Genomic DNA, 25,455 nt, shown 5'->3' with positions numbered 1-25,455 from the left:
CCAAGAACTAAGCACTGTATATTTATAATAAGTATTTTTCATAGTAGTTATTTTCACTCATTTCTTACTAATGAAAAATAAAGGCTGTGAGAAATACAATACTTTTGCAAGATTGTCCATTTTGTAGCTTTGGTAGCTAAGAGTCAGTCCATTACTCTCTAAGTCCTTGATTCTGAACACTGGACGTCCATTAGAATCCTGGGGAAGTTTAGCAATTCTAATGTTTGGGGGTTACCTCAGACAGATCATATCAGAATCTTGAGAACTAGTACTAATCGATCCATAGTTTTTAGTGCTTTCCAAGTGATGCCAATGTATAGCCAATGTTGACAAATACTGGCTTGCCAGTAAACCTGTAATCTTCTGATGTCATGTGATCTCTAAATCAAAAATTGCTTTCATTATATGATGAAATAGCCTTGTAACACCAATAGGGCCATTGATGAAACATAATAAACAGAATAAGTAGATACTTCCTTCATAGAAAAGCATTTATCTTTTTCTGCCATCCAAGTTATCAAAGAAACATTTTCAAAGCCTAGAAATTCTATCAACAGAGCTGCAGAGTTTTGTTTGCTCTGCTTGTTACAAATTGAAAGCAACTTTACATTTGCATTTCTATTATCCTTGGTTTTGAGAGACCATATATGGTGCTTACAAGCTGGGAAAGCTATCTGAACACACCTGAGGGTACTAAACCCACGGACAAATGATTTCTTTCACATTTTGAAGTTTCTAAATTATTATAAAGCTATAGTTGAACTCTTGGTCTCATTTAGCAAGTGACTTTATTTTTATTCCATTTTGAATAAAATTGTTACTTTCTTAAGCCTAGAGTATATAATGAAGCATCTGCTGTGTATAATGCACAAATGGTTGGATTCCCACAGGACACATTTCAAAAAATCAGATTTTCCTGTTAAGTGTGACAAACTTTCCAAGGTCTTCAAATCATGATTATATTTTCTGCAGGATACATATTTTTGACATCTGTGGAACAGATTGTTATCCCCATTGACTTATATCTAGCATCTATTTTTTTAATAGTACTTTTAAATTTAATATGAAATTATAAAAATCTAGCAAATTAGAGTTGTTTCTTGAGATATTTATATTTAATAACTGCTAATTGTTTCTTCACTCACTAATTATTTTGTGTTATACACTTATTCATATTGACAACTTCTCCTGTTTAGGGTCAGAGATATAAACGATTCTGATGATGTAGAAAATAAACTCCTTCCAAATTTTTGAAAATGATGGAACAGGAATGGATGTTTAACCTAGTGGTTAAACAGCCTAAATCAAAGTACCTTGATATGATTCCCAGATAGTGCTCCTGACTCCAGTTTCCTAACAGTCCACACCTTGGGACGCAACAGTGATAACTCAAGTAATTGGATTCCTGTTTCACAAGTGAGAAACCTGAATTTTGTTCCTGGCTCCTGGACTTGGCTCTAGCTCATCCTGGCCATTGTGGGCCTTCAGAGAGTGAACAGCTTTTAAGAGTGTGCTCACTCTCTCTCTAATAAAAAAATAAAAATTTAAAGAAGATAGGTTGGGGTTGGAGCTGTGGTGCAGTGGGTTAAAGCCCTGGTCTAAAGCGCCGGCAATCCCGTGTGGGCATTGGTTCTAGTCCCAGCTGCTCCACTTCCAATCCAGCTCTCTGCTATGGCCTGGGAAGGCAGTACAAGATGGCCCAAGTCCTTGGGCCCCTGCAGCCACATGGGAGACCCGGAAGAAGCTTCTGGCTCCTGGCTTCGGATCAGCACAGTTCTGGCCATTGTGGCCATTTGAGGAGTAAGCCAGCGGATGGAAGACCTTTCTCTCTGTCTCTACCTCGCTCTGTAACTCTCTTTCAAATAAATAAAATAAATATTAAAAAAAAAAGAAGACAGGTCAGGGAGATGATGATTTGTCCATACCATTATAAAAATTATCTCGTTTAGAAGTCACAGAAAGAGAGAGAGAGAAAGCTCCCTTCCACTGGTTTACTTCTCCAAAAGCCCATAATGATTGAAGACAGGAACCCAATCCAGATCTCCCACATAGATACCCAGCCACCTCAGCCATAACCTCTGCCTGCCAGTGTACACATTAACAGGAAGCTGGATTTTCAATGCCGTAAGAATGTTCCCTTAATTTTCTGAAAACATGAAGCTTCTGTCCATTATGCCCAATGATTTTAGAGTGATTCATTTCATTGAGGTTGGTGTGCTCTATCCAGGTAACTTTCAAAGAACATTTGCACATGTGTTAATTGAGTCTATCCAACCAAAATATATTTGGAAATTAAGCATTTGTCAATTCTAGTTGATGGTGATTTTGAAAATAAGGACTAATGAGTTAATCTAATTTTTGTTTAATCATAGTATCTATTAATTACCATCTGCTGTTTGTTTCAAAAATAATTTGAGGTAGCTTTAAAATATGATATAATCATATAAAATTAATGTTACCAAAATCAGGATCCATTAGAGCACAAGACATATATTATATGGGAAGGGCACTTGCTTACTTATTTGCCACATGTGTAATTTCATAGAAGTTCTTCATTACCTCCTTTGTAAAATATTCCCAATGTAGCATTGCTGCAAGTATTAAAGTTTCAGGTAGAGTAGATGCTCGAAAAATTAGTTTTCTCATCACTCTTTTAAGATATTGTCACACATGTTCAAGTATATTTGTTACCCAAATAAAAAGTTAAATCATGTATTGGATTAAGTTTTTTGGCCGCCGCGGCCGGCGCACTACGTTGATCCGGGACAGAATCTGGCACCCCAACTGGGACTAGAACCTGGTGTGCCAGTGCCACAGGCGGAGAATTAGCCTATTGAGCTACAGTGCCGGCCCTGGATTAAGTTTTTAATGTGATCTTATTAGTACTATCATTATATTATTATTATGTGTATTATATTAATGTGTGTTATATTATTATATAATTTTTATGTGTACTGCCAAGTACAAAGCCCCCATTTTACTCGTTATCTTTATTTTATTGACATTAATTGGGTTTTTAGTCTGTAAGAACTACTCTCTCCCAAATAATGTCAATATCCAGCCATTAATGTGGCTTTTAAGGAAACACCTGTGAAATCATTGTGATGCTGAGTCAAAGATTTCCTCTTGTAGCATATTTCATATGTAAGGAGTCACTGGTATGTTCAGAATTACTTTGCACCTGTTTTATTCTATTTGAATAGCAGGATATATGAGTTTCTAATTTATTTATTACAAATAAGTCAGTATGTGAATGGATAAAATTACCTGAAGAATTCAAACAACCATCACTTCATGTAGAAGAATTATTTGTTTCATCTAAGTTTGCTAAAAAGTATTGCTATATCTATAAATATAATCATCAATTACCCCATAAATACTACAGGCATGCAGATATTGATAGAGTTTCTAAATGTTGTATTAAAGTCCTTCATTTCATTATTATGTGTTTTTGTATTGCTAGCAAATATAGCTTCTTTACATTCTGTATTACATGGAGGGATTTCTTTTATATCCTGTATCTTTCATAAAAAAAATTTTCTCTTTAGCTCTTTGAAATATTTACAAAATAGATATCTAGATTGCTTGTTTTTTTTTTCTTTTTTCTTTTTTCTTTTTTTTACAGGCAGAGTGGACAGTGAGAGAGAGAGACAGAGAGAAAGGTCTTCTTTTGCCGTTGGTTCACCCTCCAATGGCCGCCGTGGCCGGTGCGTTGTGGTCAGTGCACCGCGCTGATCCGAAGGCAGGAACCAGGTGCTTCTCCTGGTCTCCCATAGGGTGCAGGGCCTAAGCACTTGGGCCATCCTCCACTGCACTCCCTGGCCAATGCAGAGAGCTGGCCTGGAAGGGGGGCAACCGGGACAGAATTTGGCGCCCCGACCAGGACTAGAACCCAGTGTGCCGGCGCCGCTAGGTGGAGGATTAGCCTATTGAGCCGCAGCGCCGGCTTAGATTGCTTGTTTTTAACATGCTAACATTTATCTCATTTATTTAATGTTGGGAAACTCATCACTGTATTAATGTAATAATGTTTTTTCAAAGTATAATTAATCATTAAACTAAAAAAAGTTAATAAGAAAGACTTCTTTGATAAATCTAATAAGAAATAAGAAACACAGCAACATTAAAAATGAAAATTCTGAAGGGAGGAGAGAACTTCCACTTTGACCATGGCCTTGTCTAAAAATTATCAGAGTCGGTGAACTCAAAAGGCTTCCATAGCCTTGGCAGCTCATGACAAGAGCCTAGGGTGATTACTGAGGCCATAAACAAGAGTGTCAATTTGTTAAGTCAACAACAGGAGTCACTGTGCACTTACTCCTCATGTAGGATCTCTGTCCTTAGTGTGCTGTACATTGAGATTTAATGCTATAACTAGTACTCAAACAGTATTTTTCACTTTATGTTTCTGTGTGGGAGCAAACTGTTGAAATCTTTACTTAATGTATGCTCAACTGATCTTCTGTATATAAAGAGAATCGAAAATGAATCTTGATGTGAATGGAAGGGGAGAGGGAGTGGATAAGGGGAGGGTTGTGGGTTGGAGGGACGTTATGGTGGGGGTAAGCCATTGTAATCCATATTCTATACTTTGTGAATTTATATTCATTAAATAAAAGTTAAAAAAAGAAAATAAATAAATAAATATATTGAATAAAATGAATGAGTCAAAAAAAAGAAAATTCAAAAACTTATAGTTCTTAAAAGTTGTAAGAGAGCATTATATAAAATTATATTCCAACACATGGGAAAATATAAATGAAATATAAAAAGTTTTTAGGAAAATATGGGTTTCCGAAACTAATTCAAAATCCGAAATCCTTTGAAAAACCCCATAATAAGAATCTCCTGAATTGTAAATGAGATTTAAGTCTAATGTTTTTGTGGCATACTGAAAACAATCATTAGCTTTGGAAATTAGGAGGCCTTAGATGATCCATAAGGTGGGGAAACTCAGGGCAGAAGCTAGATGACAATAAGAAAGATGTGAGCAGGCAGTAAAGAAGTTGATGTGTGGCTTAACCTTTCAAGAAATTTGACAATTGGAAAAAAGATGCCAATGAGAACATGCCAGTAAAATATAGGCTAGCTGGTTAGATACTTGGCTTGAGATGGAGAATTCAACAGATTCATGGACAAAGAGATTAATAGGATTTAATAGGAACTGCATTGAATATATTTATCAATCTGAGAGAGAGTGGCACTCATATAATGTTGAGTCTCTGAATTCATTAACAGTGTATTTTCTATTTTTTCATATCTTTTATGTGAAATGTTAAAATTTTCTACATGAAATTCCAGAACACTTTTGTTAAACTTTTTGAAGGTACTTTATAATTTTTGTTTTTATACAGAATTATACCTTTGCTTTTATCTGATAATTTTCCCTTAACAATTTTGTTTTATATATGCAGTTTCTTTAATCAACCCCTATAGAACTTAGTCCTTTCTTGAAATGTTTCTTTTTCATTTTTGTTTTAAAGATTGATTTTACAAAGCAAAGTTACAGACAGAGAAAAGCAAAGACACAGAGAGAGAAGTCTCCTGTCCACTGGTTCATTCTCCAAATGGCTATGATAGCCAGGGCTGGGCCAGACAGAAGCCAGGAGCCTGGAGCTTCATCCAGGTCTTGCACATGGGTGCAGAGGCCCATATTCTGCTGCTTTCCCAAGTGCATTTTCAGGGAGCTGGAGCTGAATCAGAAACAACCAGTGTCCATGTGGAATCCCAGCATCACAGGAGCTGCTTAACCTGCTATATGCCACAATGCCGACCCTGAAATTTTTGTCTATACTCTACTGTCTCCTTATACCTTTTCCTTTTTTATTTGTCTTTTTTTCCTATTTTTCCAATGTTTAAAGATTTTCTAAATTATCTTATCATCCTTGGCTGCTTATTTATATATGAAAATTATAGCTGTGGAGCCAGCCTTGTAACATAGTAGGGAAAGCCACTGCCTGTGATGCCAGCATCCCATATGAGCACCAGTTCGTGTCCTGGCTGTTCTCCTCCTGATCCAGCTCCCAGCTAATGTCCTGGGAAAAGTGGCAGGAGATGATTTGGGCCCCTGCATCCACGTGGGAGACCCAGACGAAGCTCCTGACTCCTGGATTCCACTTGCCCCAGACGTGGCTATTGCAGCTATCTGGGGAGTAAGCCAGTGGATTCAAGATCTCTGTGTTTCTGTGTCTCTCTGTAACTGCCTTTCAAATAAATAAATCATTTAAAAAATTGTAGCTGTGTATGAATGGATGGGCTTACTAAATGATGGGTTTCACAGTGTTAGTCAATGATGAACTAGACTATGAGACTTCTTACTCTCTGGGGGAGAATTTTAGTCTCTGGCATTCTGTGAGTAGATGTGACAAGGAGAGGAAGAAGTGTCCCATGGTTTAATGAATACAATTTTGCCTGCCCTATACACCTACTCACTAATGACTTGTGTCTGGCTTCAAAATCCAATTCACTCAATTTCTCTAGAGCTCAAACCTTCCCATGATAGTGCTGAGCTGTGTGGAGTGGGGGAAGAAGCGCTTTCTGCTATTCTGCATAAAAGAGTACTACAAAAAGTTTATGGAAAATGTAATTTAAAAATACATTTATTTGGGTGCCCCCATTTTTTTTTTTTTTGCCTGAGAGAACAAAAGAGAAACAGTGTCAGGGACATTTAGATAGGAAATCAGAGCTTCCCTGTGCTCTCTCTAAATGCCTGAAACATCTGGGGCTGGGCCAGGGCTAGAGAGAAGCCAGTGGCTGAGAACTCAATCTAGGTCTCCCACAAAGGTATCAAGAACCCCACTGAATGAGCCTCCCAGGGTCTACATGAGCAAGAAGCAGGAATCAGGAGGCAACCTAAGGATTAAACTCAGTTACTCTGATGTGGGATGTGGGTGCTAGACTAAATGCTTGTCCTGATGTACAAAAATAAATGAGAAATTTATGGACTTCAGAAAGTCCATGGAGAATGCCTGTTATGAAAAAACTATACATGGATATCAAAAACTTTTGCACCAAAAATAAATTTTTTAAAAAAGATTTATTTATTTGAAAGTCACAGTTACACAGAGATGAGAGGCAGAGAGAGAGAGAGGTCTTCAATCCACTGGTTCACTCTCCAAATGGCCACAATGGCCGGAGCTGTGCCAATCTGAAGCCAGGACCAGGAACTTCTTCTGGGTCTCCCATGCAGGTACAGGGGCCCAAGGATTTGGGCCATCTTGTACTGCTTTCCTAGGCCATAGCAGAGAGCTGGATCAGAATTGGAGCAGGTGGGTCTCGAACCAGCACCCATATGTGACGTGGGCGCTTCAGGCCAGGGCTGTGACACGCTGTGCCACAGCGCTGGCCCCCAAAATAAACTTTTAATTCCATTTTTCTACAGACTTTAGGAAGTACCCTAAATTTTTCAAACAAATTCTCTTTTCAGCCCTTTGTAAACCTATATTCACCAGTTTCTGTTCCCTATTATTTCCAAATTTTAAATCCTTCAGAAAGTCTACAGATGAATTGGCCCCCTTACAAATAGTTTTTTCATTACTGTGCTCATGCCCAACAAATGCTTAGTCTGTAAATTTCTCTACCTGTTCTGTATCAGTTAAACCTTCTTCCCTAAGCACCTTCCAAATTTGAGTTCACTGTGTCAACTATTCTCTTTTTCTAAGTTACTTAGTAAATTGAACAGAAAGGAGAAGAGAAATAAAGCTATTAAATTTACATTTTTGCTACATTTTCCAAATTAATTTCTTGGAAAATTGGTTTCATATATTGATCTTGTATGGGAAATAAAAGTTTAGTATGTTGACTTTAGATCCAGCCACTTTTTAAACTCTTTTTATTATTTAGAGTTCTTTAAAAGTTAATTCTCTTGGATTTTCTAATAGGGAGATATCTGCAATGATGACAATATTGTTTTTTTCTTCCCTATTGTTTCTCCTTGTTTTAATTTGGAGAGGACCTCCTGTGCAATGTGGAACAATAGTGATCATGGTGAACACTCATGACTGATGGGAATTCTTCTGATATTTCATTATTTTTTATTCGTTTGTTTTTATTTTTTCACTTTTATTTAATGAACATAAATTTCCAAAGTACAGCTTATGGATTACAATGGCTTCCCTCCCACCCATAACTTCCCTCCCACAACCCTCCCATCTCCTACTCCCTCTCCCACTCCATTCATATCAAGATTCATTTTCAATTCTCATTATATACAGCAGTTCAATTTAGTATATGCTAAGTAAAAATTTCAACAGTTTGCACCCACACAGAAACATAAAGTATAAAATACTGATTGAATATTAGTTATAGCATTAATTCACATGGAACAACACATTAAGGACAGAGATCCTACATGAGGAGTCAGTGCAAAGTGACTCCTGTTGTTGACTTAACAAATTGACACTCTTGTTTATGGCGTCAGTATTCTCCCTAGGCTCTTGTCATGAGTTGTCAAGGCTATGGAAGCCTTTTGAATTCGCCGACTTTGATCTTATTCCGACAGGGTCATAGCCAAAGTGGAAGTTCTCTCCTCCCTTCAGAGAAAGGTACCTCCTTCTTTGATGGCCCCGTTCTTTCCACTGGGATCTCACTCACATAGATCTTTCATTTAGGTCCTCTTTTTTTTTTATTTTTTTGCCAGAGTGTCTTGGCTTTCCATGCCAATAATACTCTCATGGGCTCTTCAGCCATATCCAAATGCCTTAAGGGCTGATTATGAGGCCAGAATGCTGTTTAGGACATCTGCCATTCTGACTCTGCTGTGTATCTCACTTCCCATGTTGGATCATTCTCTCCCTTTTTTATTCTATCAGTTAGTATTGGCAGACACTGGTCTTGTTTATGTGATCCCTTTGACTCTCAGTCCTATCATTATGATCAATTGTGAACTGAAATTGATCCCTTGGACTAGTGAGATGGCCTTGGTACATGCAACTTTGATGGGATTGAATTGGAATCCCCTGGCATGTTTCTAACTCACCATTTGGGGCAAGTCAGCTTGAGTTTGTCCCAAACTGTACATCTCCTCCCTCTCTTATTCACACTCATATTTAACAGGAATCACTTTTCAGTTAAATTTAAACACCTAAGAATAATTGTGTGTTAATTACAGAGTTCAACCAATAGTATTAAGTATAACAAAAAAAAATACTAAAATGGATAAAGTATTAAGTTGTACATCAACTGTCAGGACAAGGGCTGATCAGGTTATTGTTTCTCATAGTGTCCATTTCCCTTCAACATGTTTCCTTTTTGGTGCTCGGTTAGTTGTCACCGATCAGGGAGAACATATGATATTTGTCCCTTTGGGACTGGTTATTTCACTCAGCATGATGTTTTCAAGACTCCTCCATTTTGTTGTAAATGACCTATTTCATTGTTTTTTTTTTGTTTGTTTGTTTTTTACTGCTGTATAGTATTCTATAGAGCACATGTCCCATAATATCTTTATCCAGTCTACTGTTGATGGGATTTAGGTTGATTCTAGGTCTTAGCTATTGTGAATTGAACTGCTATAAACATTATGGTGCAGACAGCATTTTTGTTTTCCAATTTAATTTCCTTTGGGTAAATTCCAAGAAGTGGGATGGCTGGGTTGTATGGTAGGGTTATATTCAGGTTTCTGAGGAATCTCCAAACTGACTTCCATAGTGGCTTGACCAGTTTGCATTCCCACCAACAGTGGGTTAGTGTCCCTTTTTCCCATATCCTCGCTAGCATCTGTTGTTGGTAGATTTCTGTATGTGAGCCATTCTAACTGGGGGTGAAGTGAAACCTCATTGTGGTTTTGATTTGCATTTCCCTGATTGCTAGTGATCCTGAACATTTTTTCATGTGTCTGTTGGTCATTTGGATTTCCTCTTTTGAGAAATGTCTATTGAGGTCCTTGACCCATCTCTTAAGTGGGTTGTTTGTTTTGTTGTTGTGGAATTTCTTGATCTCTTTTTAGATTCTGGTTATTAATCCTTTATCTGTAGCATAGTTTACAAATATTTTTTCCCATTCTGTTGGTTGCCTCTTCACTTTCCTCATTGTTTCTTTTGCCATACAGAAATTTCTCAATTTGATGCAATCCAAATTGTTAATTTTGGCATTGATCGCCTGTGCTTCCGGAGTCTTTTCCAAGAAGTCTTTGCCTGTGCCTATATCTTGCAGGGTTTCTCCAATGTTCTCTAATAATTTGATGGTGTTGGGTCATAAATTTAGGTCTTTAATCCATGTTGAGTGGATGTTTGGGTAAGGTGAAAGGTAGGGGTCTTGCTTCATGCTTCTGAACGTGGAAATCCAGTTTTCCCAGCACCATTTATTAAATAGACTGTCCTTGCTCTAGGAGTTGGTTTTAGATCCTTGATCATATATAAGTTGGCTGTAGATGTTTGGATTGATTTCTGGTGTTTCTATTCTGTTCCATTGGCCTATCCATCTGTTTCTATACCAATACCATGCTGTTTTGATTACAACTGCCCTGTAGTATGTCCTGAAAACTGGTATTGTGATGCCTCCAGCTTTGTTTTTGTTGTACAAGATTGGTTTAGCTATTCGAGGTCTCCTGTGCCTCCATATGAATTTCAGCATCATTTTTCCAGATCTAAGAAGAAAGTCTTTGGTATTTTGATTGGTATCGCATTGAATCTATAAATTGCTTTTGCGAGAATGGACATTTTGATGATGTTGATTCTTCCAATCTATGAGCAAGGAAGATTTTTCCATTTTTTGGTATTCTCTTCTATTTCTTTCTTTAAGATTTTGTAATTCTCATAATAGAGATCTTTAATGTCCTTGGTTAAGTTTGTTCCAATGTATTTGATTGTTTTGTGGCTATTATGAAAGGGATGTATCTTAGCAGTTCTTTCTTAGCTGAGGCATTGCCTCAGCTGTTGATTTTTGTGCATTGATTTTATATCCTGCTACTTGCTGAACTCTTCTATGAGTTCCAATAGTCTCTTAGTTGAGTTCTTTGGATCCCCTAAATATAGAATCATATCATCTGCAAACAGGGATAGTTTGACTTCTTCCTTCCCAATTTGTATCAATTTAATTTCCTTTTCTTGCCTGAGGGCTCTGGCTAGAACTTCCAGAACTATATTGAATAGCAGTGGTGAGAGCGGGCATCCCTGTCTGGTACCAGCTCTCAGTGGAAATGCTTCCAACTTTTCCCCATTCAATAGGATGCTGGCCGTGGGTTTTTCATAAATTGCTTTGATTGTATTGAGGAATGTACCTTCTACACCCAGTTTGCTTAGAGTTTTCATCATGAAAGGGTATTGTATTTTATTGAATGCTTTCTCTGCATCTATTGAGATAATCATATGGATTTTCTTCTACAGTCTGTTAATGTGGTGTATCACGTTGATTGATTTGTGCACATTGCACCATCCCTGCATACCAGGGATAAATCCCACTTGGTCTGGGTGGATGATCTTTCTGATGTGTTGTTGCATTCTATTGGCGAAAATTTTATGGAGGATTTTTGCATCTATGTTCATCATAGATATTGGTCTGCAATTCTCTTTGAATGCTGCATCTTTCTCTGGCTTAGGAATTAAGGTGATGCTGGCTCCTAAAAAAATTTGGGAAGATTCCCTCTTTTTGGATTGTTCTGAGTAGTTTGAGAAGAATTGGAGTTAGTTCTTCTTTAAATGTGTGGTAGAATTCAGCAGTGAATCCATCCGGTCCTGGGCTTTTCTTTGTTGGGAGGGCCTTTATTACTGTTTCAATTTCTTTCTCAGTTATGGGTCTGTTTAGGTTTTCGATGTCTTCATGGTTCAATTTAGGTAGGTTGCATGTGTCCAGGAATCTATCCATTTCTGATAGATTTCCCTATTTGCTGGAATACAAGTCATTCTAGTAATTTCTGATGATTCTTTTTATTTCTGTGGTGTCTGTTGTTACGTTTCCTTTTTCATCTCTGATTTTATTGATTTGGGTCTTTTCTTTTTTAAGTTAGTTGGGCCAATGTTGTGTCAATTCTGTTCATTTTTTCAAAAAACCAGCTCTTCGATTGGCTGATTTTTTGTAATTTTTTTTGATTCAATCCTGTGATTTCTTCTCTGATTTTAATCATTTCTCTTCTCCTACTAGATTTGGGTCTGGTTTGCTGCAGTTTTTCTTGATCTTTGAGATGCACTGAAAGCTCATTTATTTGGTGCCTTTCCAATTTCTTGATATAGGCATCTATTGCTATAAACTTTCTTCTTAACACTGCTTTTATTGTATTCCATAAGTTTTGGTATGTTGTGCTGTTATCCTCATTTACTCCCAGAAAGTTTTTGGTTTCTCTTCTGATTTCTTCTATGATCCATTGTTCATTCAGGAGCATGCTGTTCAGTCTCCATTTGTTTGCATACACTGTAGGGATTCCTGAGTTGCTAATTTCCAACTTCATTTCACTGTGGTCTGAGAAGCTGCATGGTATGATTCTAATTCTTTTGAATTTGCTTAGACTTGCTTTATGGCCTAGTATGTGGTCAATCTTAGAGTAGGTTCCATGCACTGCTGAGAAGAATGTAAATTCTTTAAGTGTAATATTGAAAATTCTGTAGATATCTGTTAGATCCATTTGGGCTGTAGTGTCATTTAAATCTACTGTTTCCTTGTTGATCTTCTGTCCGGTTGATCTATTTCTCAGAATGGAATATTGAAGTCCCCCAGTACTATTGTATTGGAGTCTACATCTCCCTTTAAGTCCCTTAGCATATCTTTTAAATAAACTGGTGCCTTGTAATTAGTTGCATATACATTGATAATAGTTACATCTTCCTGTTGAATTGATCCTTTAATCATTATATAGTGTCTCCCTCTGTCGCTCCCCCTCTTCGTGGGGGAATGACACAGGACCCTGTGCTGTTCTTTTGTCTGCTCGGCCCTCCCCGGGTTTGCTGCTGGTTCTTCCCGGGTTGGCTACCATCCCTTCCACCTCCGTGGAAGGGCGGTTCCCCCTGCCGCTTTCCCCACTTCCGCGGGGGAGCGGCACACCACTGGCCGGCTCTCTCGGGGGTTGCACAGATGTTCCTTCAGATAGATGTTCCTGGTGCATGTTGTCTCTCTCCTCCTTTATAGTCCTCTTCCACCAATCCCAACTCTGCTACCCACACGCCGAGTACGCTGCTCTCCTCCAATCAGGAGCAGGTCCTGCTGTTTATTGGTTGAACTGGAGGCAGCTGTGTAGAAGCTGTTTCCTCCTCTCCCAGCGCCATATTGTGGGAGAGCAGATGCATAGAATAAGTCTTAATTCCAGTAACTTAGTCCAGTCCGGGTTGCTCCCCACAGATCCCCCTTTCTTTTTATTTTTTGGCATTGATACGCGCCTGTCTTCGGTGTCCCGCAGCACACACTCTGCTCTGCTTGCTAGAGTTGCCCACAGGTGCTTACAAGTCCTATCAATCAGGCAAACCGAATCCGGGTCCTCTCTTCGCCATGTTGTGAGGAGGTTTTTAGGCGCTGATGCGTGCCTGTGTTCGGTGCCCTGCAGCGCATACTCTGCTCTGCAGGTGCTTACAAGCCCTATTAGGCAAACCGAATCCAAGCCTTCTCATTGCTGTATTGTGGGGAGACTTATTGGTGTTAATTCATGCCTGTCTTCGGTGACCTGCAGCGCATAAGCTGCTAGCCGCCCGCAGGTGCTTATCGTCCTAATCAGGCAGACAGAATCCAAGCTCTCTCATTGCTGTCTTGTGGGGAGGCCTTTCTCTATTTCTCTATCTCCGGGCATTCCTATTTCTCCTATTTTACTTCTATCTACCAGCATTCCTATTTCTCTCATTTCACTTCTAGACTTCTGTTTCTCTTATCCCTGCGGCTTCCCAGCACCCGCCCCGAGGCTGCTTCTCGGTGCCTCGCCCCACGGCGGCTTCAATCCCTAACATTTTTCTCTACCCGGTATGTTTCCTAACTTTTCTTCCAACAATATTCCTCTCATTTCTCCTGGCTTCTCCCCACAGTCCGTATCCGAGTCCAAGCCTCCTCCAGGTTTCACTTTCGCTTTCAGTCTCCTAGCTTCCCCACCATAGTCCGCATCCGAATCTATGAAAGCTTTCACTTTCGCTTTCAATCCTAACTTCTTTCCCACAGTCCATATCCGAGTCTATGCCTAGGCTTTCAATAGCTTCTTCCGGCACCTTTTCCGTCCAGCTTTCCCCTAGGCTCTTTGCTAGTCTCTCTCTCCGGTATTTTCCACTTCTTCCCTCCTAGGTTTCCTATCCGAGTCACGGCACCATTATGTCGCTCCCCCTCTTCGTGGGGGAACGACACAGGACCCTGTGCTGTTCTTTTGTCTGCTCGGCCCTCCCCGGGTTTGCTGCTGGTTCTTCCCGGGTTGGCTACCATCCCTTCCACCTCCGTGGAAGGGCGGTTCCCCCTGCCGCTTTCCCCACTTCCGCGGGGGAGCGGCACACCACCGGCCGGCTCTCTCGGGGGCTGCACAGATGTTCCTTCAGATAGATGTTCCTGGTGCATGTTGTCTCTCTCCTCCTTTATAGTCCTCTTCCACCAATCCCAACTCTGCTACCCACATGCCGAGTACGCTGCTCTCCTCCAATCAGGAGCAGGTCCTGCTGTTTATTGGTTGAACTGGAGGCAGCTGTGTAGAAGCTGTTTCCTCCTCTCCCAGCGCCATATTGTGGGAGAGCAGATGCATAGAATAAGTCTTAATTCCAGTAACTTAGTCCAGTCCGGGTTGCTCCCCACACCCTCTTTGTCTCTCTTAACTGTTTTTTTGTTAAAGTTTATTTTGTCTGATATTAAGATGGCTACACCCACTCTTTTTTCATTTCTGTTGGCATGGAATGTCTTTTTCTAAACTTTCACTTTCAGTCTGCATGGATCTTCATTGTAAAGATGTGTTTCTTGTAAGCAGCAAATAGATGGGTTTGGATCCTTAATCCATTCAACCACTCTGTGTCTTTTAACTGGAGAGTTGAGGCCATTAATGTTCAATATGACTATTGGTAAGTAGTAACTTTGCCCTGCCATTTTCCCAAAGATATTTTCTAATATATGCTTTTAACTTCCTGTGATCTTTTACTCTGAGGTTTTCTTCCTTTACCGTCTTTCATATTGATGGCCGTGTTTCTGTGTTTCTGTGTGTAACACATCCTTGAGCATCTTTTGCAGTGCTGGACGAGTGGCAACAAATTCTTTCAATTTCTGTTTGCTATGAAAGATCTTCATTTCACCTTCATTCACAAATGAGAGCTTTTCAGGATATAATATTCTGGGCTGGCAGTTTTTCTCTCTTAATCTCTGGGCTATATCTCGCCATTCCCTCCTAACCTGTAGGGTTTCTGATGAGAAGTCTGCTGTGAGTCTAATTGGAGATCCTCTGAGAGTAATCTGACATTTCTCTCTTGCAAATATTTGATTGTTAAACATGATTTTACTTTGTTTTAGATAAACAACTTTCATAGAATTAGAATAGTCTCCTCTATTCATAATTTGCAAATACTTTGGTGAAAATTTGAGTTCTGAATTTTATCAAATGTTTTCACATGTGTATATTTACATGATTGTCTTCTTAGTGTAATTATATTAATCCTTTCTCATCACCATAATGAATACCTGAAATAGGCCTCATTACAAAGATGAGAGGTACCTTTTGGCTCACAGTTCTGGATGTGCAAGATCGAGTGGCCTCATCTAGTGATGGACTTCTTGCAGGCAGACTCCTGAGATAGCCCAAAGCATACTTAGCAAGGGACAGGAGTGCAATTATGTATGTGTGTCTTTGTCTTTGTCTTTGTCTCTGTCTCTGTCTCTGTCTCTTTCTCTTTCTCTTTCTCTTTCTCTTTCTCTTTCTCTTTCTCTTTCTCTTTCTCTTTCTCTTTCCTTCAAAAGCCACTAGGATTCGGAAGACCTTACCTCCAAACACCATAGTAGGTTTAACTTTCCACTTTCTTTAATATTTCACAATAGAGATTAAATTTCAACATAAGATGCTTTGGAAGACACTCAAACCATATCCAAACCATAGCAGAATGAAATTCTATGGAAATGATATCTAATATTAAATCACCCTGCATTAGTGGACACATTCTGATTTGATACTGATTTGTTATCCTTATATTGTGTTTCTGTGTTTAGCTTTTATTTAGTACTTATGCATTTATGTCGTTAAACACAAGTGCTTTATAGGTTTCTTGCTCATGTTAGTATCAAAATTAGCCTCCTCGTAAAATGAGCTGGATACTTCTTTTGCTTTAGCCTGAAAATGTTTTTCTAAAATGGGAATTTTATATTATGCTTACATTTGTTAAAATTTGCCTGTTAATTTTTCTAAATGTTTTATCTCTTTTGAAGGGTTACTTCTCTCACCATTATTCCATTTTATCACTCAGGCCAATTTCAATAACTCATGTTTCACTGGTAGAACTTTCATTTTGTGTAGCTTTTCAAGTTTTTATGTATACATTACATGCTATCATTATGATCTTTTTAAAAAATGTGTTTAGTTACTTAAAAGTCAGAGTTACAGATATATATGGAGACAGAGAGGCAGAGAGAGAATCTTCCATCTGTGGTTCACTCCACAAATGGCTGCAATAGCTGGGGCTGAATCAGAAACTCAAAACTTCTCCTGGGTCTCTCACGTGGGTACAGGGGCCCAAGTACTTGGGCAATCTTCCACTGATTTCCCAGGCACCTTAGCAGGGAGCAGATAGGAAGTGGAGCAGCAGGGACTCTGACCTGCCTCCCCTTTTGGTGCCAGCATTGCAGGCCATAGCTTGACTCTTTATGCCACAACACTGGCCCCAGTCATTTTCATTTTAGTGTTACTATTTTGTCTTTTCTGTTGCTTACAAATATTACTTTGCTGAGGCGTAGTTGCTTTACTGGCCTTTCAGGCTTGGGTTTGGTTTCAGACATGATTATTAATTACAAAAAATTCTGTTTTGCTAATTTCTGATTTTATCCTTTTAAAATTCTGTCTTCTGACATCTTTATGTACCCCATTTGTTTTCATTTTCTCTTGTTTTTTAATCTATTTATATCTATGAGTATGTTGAGAATTCCCATAGCAAAATATTTTTTGTATACCTGCTTCCTCAATTTTATTATATGTAATTTATAATTTAGATGTTAGCCTCCCCTTAATTCATTAATTATTTAAAAGCTTTTCCACTCAATGGTTGAAAATTTTGATTTCTACTTTTATTGTGCTATTGTCTTTAGGTATGCTATAAACTTTCTGGAGTTTATTTTATTACACCAAGACTAGTTTGCATCTATAAATGTTCTGTTTGTGTTTTAAAGAATTGTGCATCTTCTGGTTTTTTTTATGTACAGTAGTTCAAAGAAAAAAGTAAAACACTTGTATTCATTGTGTTAATATACTCTTCCATATTGTTATTTTTCCATGCCCTTCTCAGAGGTATAAGACTTTCATTATAATCTTAGTTTGACAGTCCATCTTCATGTTTTCCCAATTTTTGTTTCATATACTTCGAAAAATTATTATTCGTTTCATAATATATGTTACCTCTGAAACTTATTAATGGCCTGTTCCTTTTATCAGTATGAAAATCCTTCATTTCTTTTAATGTTTTCTCCAATATTAACATTTTGGCATCTGATTTTTGCATATTAACATTTGCTTAATATAGCTCTTTTCATCTTTCTTTTTTTCAGTTTCCCTGTATCATTGGGTTAGAGGGATGTCTTATAAAAATTACTGGAATTAGATTTTTTTAATCAATATGAAAATTTTTAATTTTTAACCATTGAATTTTAGGCATTTCCATTTATCGTTATTTTGGATGTTTGGAATTATTATTTTCTTTCTTAACGTGTTTTCTAGGTTGTGATCTCCCTGCCCACCTTCTGTTGGACTGATCAATTTTTCTTAATTCTATTGTTCCTCTGCTATTTTACAAATAAATTATGTTTCTACTTTTTTGTGGTTACCTTTACATGATTAACAAAAATGTTCAAAAATATTTTTCTATCATTCAGAGCTAATAAATATCACTAAAAACAACAAAAAAGAGCCTTAGCATATTTCATTTTCTTGTATGCTACCTTCCAAATTGCATCCCTATTATATTTATTTATTTATTTTTTTTTTTTTGATAGGCAGAGTGGACAGTGAGAGAGAGAGACAGAGAGAAAGGTCTTCCCTTGCCGTTGGTTCACCCTCCAATGGCCGCCGCTGCAGCCGGCGCACCGCGCTGATCCGATGGCAGGAGCCAGGATCCAGGTGCTTTTTCCTGGTCTCCCATGGGGTGCAGGGCCCAAGCACCTGGGCCATCCTCCACTGCACTCCCTGGCCATAGCAGAGAGCTGGCCTGGAAGAGGGGCAACCGGGACAGAATCCGGCGCCCCGACCGGGACTAGAACCCGGTGTGCCGGCGCCGCAAGGTGGAGGATTAGCCTATTGAGCCACGGCGCCGGCTACATCCCTATTATATTTTAAACCTCACTGCTATTATTTTGAATTTTGTATGCAGGTGGTTTAATTTTCTGACTCACTCATATATATGTATAGTTATATATATATATGTGTGTGTATATGTATAATGTCTACTTTAAAATATATTTTTATTACTTTCTTTGCTATCTATGATTTCTTTCATCTTATTCCTTCAGTGTGGAGTTTTTCTTATTGATGGTTTATATTGTATAGCAATTCTTTCAGAGATAATCTTGAGTAATAAACTGCAAACTTCCTTTCAATTAAAAAATAAATCTTTTCTTCTACCTCTCATTTGGATAATTATTTGGCTATAGAATTCCATCCTCAAAGTTTTTTTTCCCTTAACAATAATGAGGATATTATTTTGCTGCCTCTTGTATCCTAGGTTGATCACAAGAAATATGATGTCAGTCTTATTTATCTGTAATCATTTTTTTCACTCAATCAGCTTTAAAGATTTTTCTCTTTATTCTTGATGCTCACCATATCTAGGTATGTGAGTGGACTTCATCTTTAATATGCACCACAGCCAGAAGAATTTTTTTAATTATGAGAAAATTCCCATAATGCTAAATGCTGTATTTCTCCCAATTTTCTGTATTTATTCCTCCTGGAAGTGCCTTTAATAGATATTAGAACTTAATGCCATCTATGTATCATAACTCATAACCACTTTCCACGTCTTCATTCCTTCTCCCCACATATAGCCGTGGTGTCTGTCTGCAATTTGTTCTCATCTGCTGTCTTCATAGGTTTCACATGGTTCCTAATCCATCTTGCTTCACAGTTCCATTTTGCAGTTATTTAAAATATCTTTTCTGTTGTCTTTAAGGATTTGGGGTGAAAACTGTATGAGGACACTTCAAAAAATTCATGGAAAATTGAGTTAAAAGACTTTATTTTGGTGCAAATAAACTTTGCAATCCATCAGCAACATTTTCATAATATTTCCCATGACCTTTTGAAGACCCTGCCTAAGCATGGGTCAGTTCTTTTTTGCACCAAGATTAATTTATCTTTTAATTCCATTCTCAATGTACATTGTGAAGTACTTTCATCCTTGAGAATGATGGTTATAAACAGTACTCATTTGCCAACTTCAGTCCAATTTATGTTTTGTAATACTTGTTAGCAGTGTAAGTCAGCTGTGACACTGATAGGATGAGATTGGAGTTTGCCCAGGCAAGTAAAGTAGAAGAATTGGATGATGAAGTAGAGGTGCTCATAAGTTCATCTTTGGAATGGTGAACTTGAGTACCCAGTTGTAGTGGGAATCAAGAGCAGACAAACAAATGCTGAACTTGGGAAAGCTGTAAGACGAGAGTTTCTGATCATGAGTCCCGTGGTACTGATAAGTGAACTGGTAACTGGTATCAAGATATGAACCTATTTATAGAAAAAGAAAATCAGACTTTCAGGTTTATAAATAGAAAACGTCCCCATACTGAGGGAATGTAATGGATGTGTTTGAGGTTTGCTGATGAGGGATTTAGGTTTTATAAGAGAATCAAAGAATTTTGAGATCAAAACGTTGGAATGGTCACTTCTGTGGAAGCTGATGTGACATTTGTGGCCGTTTATAAAAGTTGTATTTTCAAAAGACTATTTGCATTAGCACAGAATATGAGTAGAGAATTGGTGTGTCAAGTGTTTGATTTTATATACTTTTCCCATGATGATAAAGCAAATGTAGTTCTCTTTTTCTGTTTCTCAGGATCAAAGATTTTGCTATAATCTTAAGTTAAGGCTAGTTTTGTGACTTTAGACCTGTTTAGTCCACATATACACACCTTTTGGATTGAGATTACTTGCCTCCATACTGAGAGCGAATATTCATTTGGACATAAAAGGATGTTATTGCTTATAAAACTAGGCCTTATTTCTTTGGTTACAATGTAGTCCCCTCACATGCTGTAGCCATGTTATTACCCAGAGACATGAATTATTGAAATAAATGTCAGCAGCCTAAAATTACATGTAGCTCAATTGTATTTGAATTAAGATGAATATCAGAGAGTCCCAAAGTAACAAACCCAATATATATGCTTTTTAATTTGTTGTTAAGACACTGAATATTCATTATTTCTTATAATTTCAGTGCATCTAGCACTTAGAGTCAAACATTTCAACATTTTAACATTGCTTGTTGATACAAGCTTTTATTGATTGTTCAAAAATGGAGAAGTAATAGCTTTGCCAGCACTTACAATTAAGATAAAACAAACTGGTGAAAGGAAATGAAATGTGAATTAAAAGTGTAACTAATCTTCAGATATTGAACAGGAGAGTTATCTTTGAAATTCAAATTGGGATCAGGGACTATAGATCAGAAATGAACAAAGTGGTCAACTTAGAGGTATTTGAACCTTAATTTTGAGAAGAAAAGTTTCTGCGTAAAAAGTGCAAAAAAAAAAAAAAAAGAATTAAAGCTACTACCTTTTACCTGAGACAGGAACAAAGACGTGAGGAAGAGAGTTCAAGAAATCCATGATTTTATCATATGGAGTTTGATCTCTGTAAGCACAAATTTAAGTACTAAGTAGATTTAACCACTACATGAAATAGGAATCACATGCTGAAATGTGTTAACTTTGTTTATTGCTTCTTACGTTAATGAGGACCATCGTCCTAACTGGTTAATCAGGTGCTGTATGTCTAGACGAGTGCTACTCAATTTCTAGAGGTTGTCTGTCATCACTGAAACACTGTGGTGTGCTAATCATGCTACAGTTCTTTTCAGAGTATCCAAATAACTGGAAGCTAAGATAACATTTGGTGAAATTCAACAAAATAAAGAATTGATGTGAATACCTTGGGGCAAAAAATAAAAATTCTAGTCAGAGATTCATCGTTAGAGATGAAGTAGAGTACATCTGGGAAGGTGGTCATTTTAGTTTTATTTATTTAACTTTTATAATGTTATTTTTTAGTTCCAATGTCCTTTGTCTTTGTCTTTTCGATTTTTGGAAACAGCAATACTGAAACGTACAAAGGAAGTAATTAGTTCTGTTGCTGCCTTTGGTTTAAATGGTTTGCAGTTCAGCATGATCTGCACCAAGAAATTATAACAATAGTGTAATAAGTGGCAGCCTTTACCAAAATGAAGCAGCTGATTTTTTGCACACAAGTCATAACTAATGGCTGGCATGTTCAGAGTGATTAAGTTGCATGAAGAAAATATCTATGAAATCATAGCTGTATACTACCCATGACTTGATTACGACACACATCGCAGTATAGTAACACAGAAACAGTTCATTAAGTGCTTTTAAAATACATGTTAGTTTTGTGCTAGGCTATTAGCCAAACCTCATTTTGTACTTTGTTATTATACCTTGAATATCACACATGTATAAAAGCAAAGTAATTTTTCCTTTTGAAAGGCTGTTGTACTTGTAAATGTAATCTTACTATCAATGCAGATAAAACAACAAAGAAGCCTTCTTGGTTACAAAAGAAGGATAAAGAATGTAACCAAAATAATTATGCAAGCTCTCTGTAATGTAAATCAAATAAAGGACCATTCTCATAATTATATTTCAGGAAAAAATTCAAGTAAAGCAGTAATTTTAATCTCCCCTGAATGTAAATTTACGTTCATGGCTCTCCTCTTTAAAAAATTAAATGCAAATAGAATTAGGACTTCCTTTTTTTTTTCTGTTGTAGATCTTGTTCATAGTATAAAGACTACAGGGTTTCTAATTTCTGTAAATAATTGTTCAGTCACTGAGAAGAGGTAGGTATGTGAAATTAAATCAGTAAGTCAGACATGAGCAGCCCCTGAAGGATGCGAGATTTCCCTCCTAGTCTCAATGGGAGTTGTTTTTTTGTTTGTTTCCGCAGAGTATCTGTACAACCACCACTGCGTTTTTGCATTTTTTCTTCCTGGCTTCATTCTGTTGGGTTTTGACTGAGGCGTGGCAGTCCTATATGGCTGTAACTGGAAAAATTAGGACACGGCTTATAAGGAAACGCTTTCTGTGCCTTGGATGGGGTAAGCATATATGTACAACCCTTTCATACTCTTGTTAAAATTATGTTGCACATTTACATTCTGAAGCAGTGGAGGGTGATTATCCCCAGGCTACTCTGTCTTTGATTTGATATGTAGACATGGAAATATATGGAGGTGGTTAGTTTTGAACATCATTGATCACGGAACTTTAAAAAGGAAAATATATTGAATATGCATGATGTTATTCAGTTAATCAGCAGTGCCTATATGGTGTAAGATAAAACTTGGGGTACAGGAGTACAAAGTACTTTCTTATAATGCTTTTGGAAAATGAAAAAAAATATTTGGAGTTCAAAGAATGACAATTCAATAGGCATGCACTCCCTTCAAAAAAACTTTAAGGACTCCATGAAATCTCAAAACAATTTTCCAAAGAAAACAAAACAAAACAAAAAAACAAAAAGCTGTTCATGGGGCTGGTATTGCAGTGCAGTTAGTTAAACTGCCGCTTGGGACACCATCTTCCCCTATCAGTGTCAGTTTAAGGGCCAGCTCCTCTAATTCTCTTTCAGCTTCCTGCTATTATGCCTGGGAAGGCAGTGGATGATGCCCAAAGTCTTTGGTCTCTGCCATCCTCATGGGAAACACATATCCAGTTCTGGGCTCCTGGCTTCCTCATGGCCTGGCCTTGACTATTGTAGACATTCAGAGGGTGAACCAACAGATATCCTTCTGTCTCTCTGTCTCTTCATCTCTCTCCCCTACCTTTGTATTGTGTACTCTCTCTCTCTCTGTTAATCTGCCCTTTAAATAAATAAATCTTTAAAAAAAAAACTGTCATGTCATAGGAAGAAAGCCATTTAGAGAATGAGTAAAACCTCATGGTTAGTCAATGGGGTCCTCAAATAATTTCTAGATAGAATCACTGATGAACTGATAATTAATTAATTATTTGCATGCTTTATTAGGAAAAACGTCTCTCAAATTGACTCACGACAGGGACATCTCAAAAATCTATACATGCCGGTGCTGCGGCTCACTAGGCTAATCCTCGCCTTGCGGCGCCGGCACACCGGGTTCTAGTCCCGGCCATTGGAGGGTGAACCAACGGCAAAAGGAAGACCTTTCTCTCTGTCTCTCTCTCACTGTCCACTCTGCCTGTCAAAAAAAAAATCTATACATTTCATGGGGCCTATTTTAATGATAGCTTAGTTAATTTAAGCAACTGGTTTTATGAAAAGCCTAGGACTTTTTTTTTTTTTTTTGAGTGGTAGAGGATACACACTAAAAATCTGGTGAATTTAAAACCAAATATACTTTTATAACAAATATCTACTCTATCAAATGAGAGAATAGGATACAAGAGGTAGCCTGGGAACTTACAAGTAAATGGGCTTATGACAATAAAAAAATTATGCTGGTAAAAGAGGACCAAGAACATCTAAAGATGATCCATCAGATTTCATAGGGGTTTACCATGTCTAATATGTTAGGACTCTGCCTAGTTAACTCTACCAGTTAAGATGTAGTAGGAAAATATGTTCTGCTTAAACTTTCATAAAATTTCTATATGGGTTCCATGTCAAAACCTTCTAAATTTGGAATCAGGCCCATTGTTGTCATGACTTAGTACCATAGATAAAAGAAATAGAGAATGCAGGTAAAAGAACGCATTTGTTGATAGAGAATAGTCATGATTTGCAAGATTGGTTACCACCTTATGTAATATTATTTGTTTCTAACTAGTCTCTCAGTTTACAGTTAATATTAAAATATTCTGAGTAGTAAAAAGCCAAACTTCCTGTGGCTGGATTATCAGACATTCTGTGAGTGGGCAGAATAGTGGCATGTGGATTTTGTTATGAGTCACTACAACCTAATGAATTCAGGAAAAAAATTTAAGCACAAATTCTATGTAACATGGAGTTTTAATCCCTCAATTATAACCCAGGAAAGAATTACTTTTTTCTAATGAAGATAGTCCAATCAATCAAAAAAGTCAATAAATACCTACATGATTAAGGAAAGAGTAGTAGAGATGGAGGAGACTAAATTTTTAATTTGTTACATATGTAATCATCTGTATTTGTTCAAAACTACCATATGTCTCTCTGAGATGCTGTCTCTAGTTCTTGACATGAAATCTCGTGAAGGAACATGATGTCACTAGAGAAGGCTCACAAAAGAAAGAGCAGCAGGAAGGATGGGAATGATAGGAAGAAATAAGAGGGGCAAAGGGAATGCAAGATGATGGCATGATGAGCTTTCCAAACTGAAAGGCAAATATAATCTTCCTGAATAGAAGGAATGACCAGGACTTGGACAAACTGTAAATTAGGTTGAGCTCTCTTCACCAAACTCAAATGAACCAAGTGTGATTTACATAAACATAAACTAAAAGAAGCTCTTAGGCCAGAATTGGTGCAGGTAACTGAATTCCCTGTTCCTACATTCTCATTATATTAAGTGAATTATAAAAACAGAGATAACTGATGAGATTTTATTTTTTCTACTTTATAAGTACAATTTGATGTGGGTCAATATGTGGCCAACTGAATGTTGCATTTCTCTGATATTCAATCACACTAGCATATCCAGCTTTTGCCTTTCTGACTTTATAACTATAAATTTCCTTCATAACAGTGTCAACCCCTAGGGAAAAAATAACTTAAAAGATATACTAAATCTCTGTTATTACTTCCCTTTAAACCCATGCCAAATGTGGTGGTAACCTAGCAACATCAGAGAAGTGCACTAAGTTAAAAACCCAGCTGTCCCTCTCATATTTTGTACTTGAAAGAAATTTTGTAATGGAAACATACTTTGTGAAATACGCCATCCAAAAGTAGTCACTTTGGATGTTTGTCCTGGCTTTTCTTGGGCCCCTGTGCATGGTGGTTACAGCTGAATATGAAATGTAGCATCGCTTTTCTTGCAGGTTTACCAGCATTAGTAGTGGCCACATCAGTAGGCTTCACCAGGACGAAGGGATATGGCACTGATCACTAGTAAGTCAATCCATAGTGATAAATCATATTTGCACTTAAGCAAGTGATTAAATATTTATCAGTCTTTTTTGGCATTACTTATATCTTGC

At 37.5% G+C, this 25,455-nt stretch overlaps 1 protein-coding gene across 8 annotated transcripts in view; it reads left to right on the top strand.

Annotated features, from left to right (window-relative positions):
• The window catches only part of ADGRB3 (adhesion G protein-coupled receptor B3), an 857,936-nt gene that overhangs the window by 767,384 nt on the left and 65,097 nt on the right, over positions 1 to 25,455 (top strand). For all 8 annotated transcript variants that reach the window (XM_017345224.4, XM_002714524.6, XM_089333072.1 and 5 more), the window contains 2 exons: positions 22,247 to 22,397; positions 25,297 to 25,366. In XM_017345224.4, the coding sequence (XP_017200713.1) occupies positions 22,247 to 22,397; positions 25,297 to 25,366 (221 nt within the window). The remainder of the gene's footprint in view (positions 1 to 22,246; positions 22,398 to 25,296; positions 25,367 to 25,455) is intronic.

The sequence above is a fragment of the Oryctolagus cuniculus genome, chromosome 5 (genome assembly GCF_051225735.1).
Source record: "Oryctolagus cuniculus isolate XC-2025 breed Fujian yellow rabbit chromosome 5, ASM5122573v1, whole genome shotgun sequence".
Classification (NCBI taxonomy): domain Eukaryota; kingdom Metazoa; phylum Chordata; class Mammalia; order Lagomorpha; family Leporidae; genus Oryctolagus; species Oryctolagus cuniculus.
The sequence above is the reverse complement of the archived record's forward strand: the minus strand, read 5'-3'. Positions and strand labels throughout refer to the sequence as shown.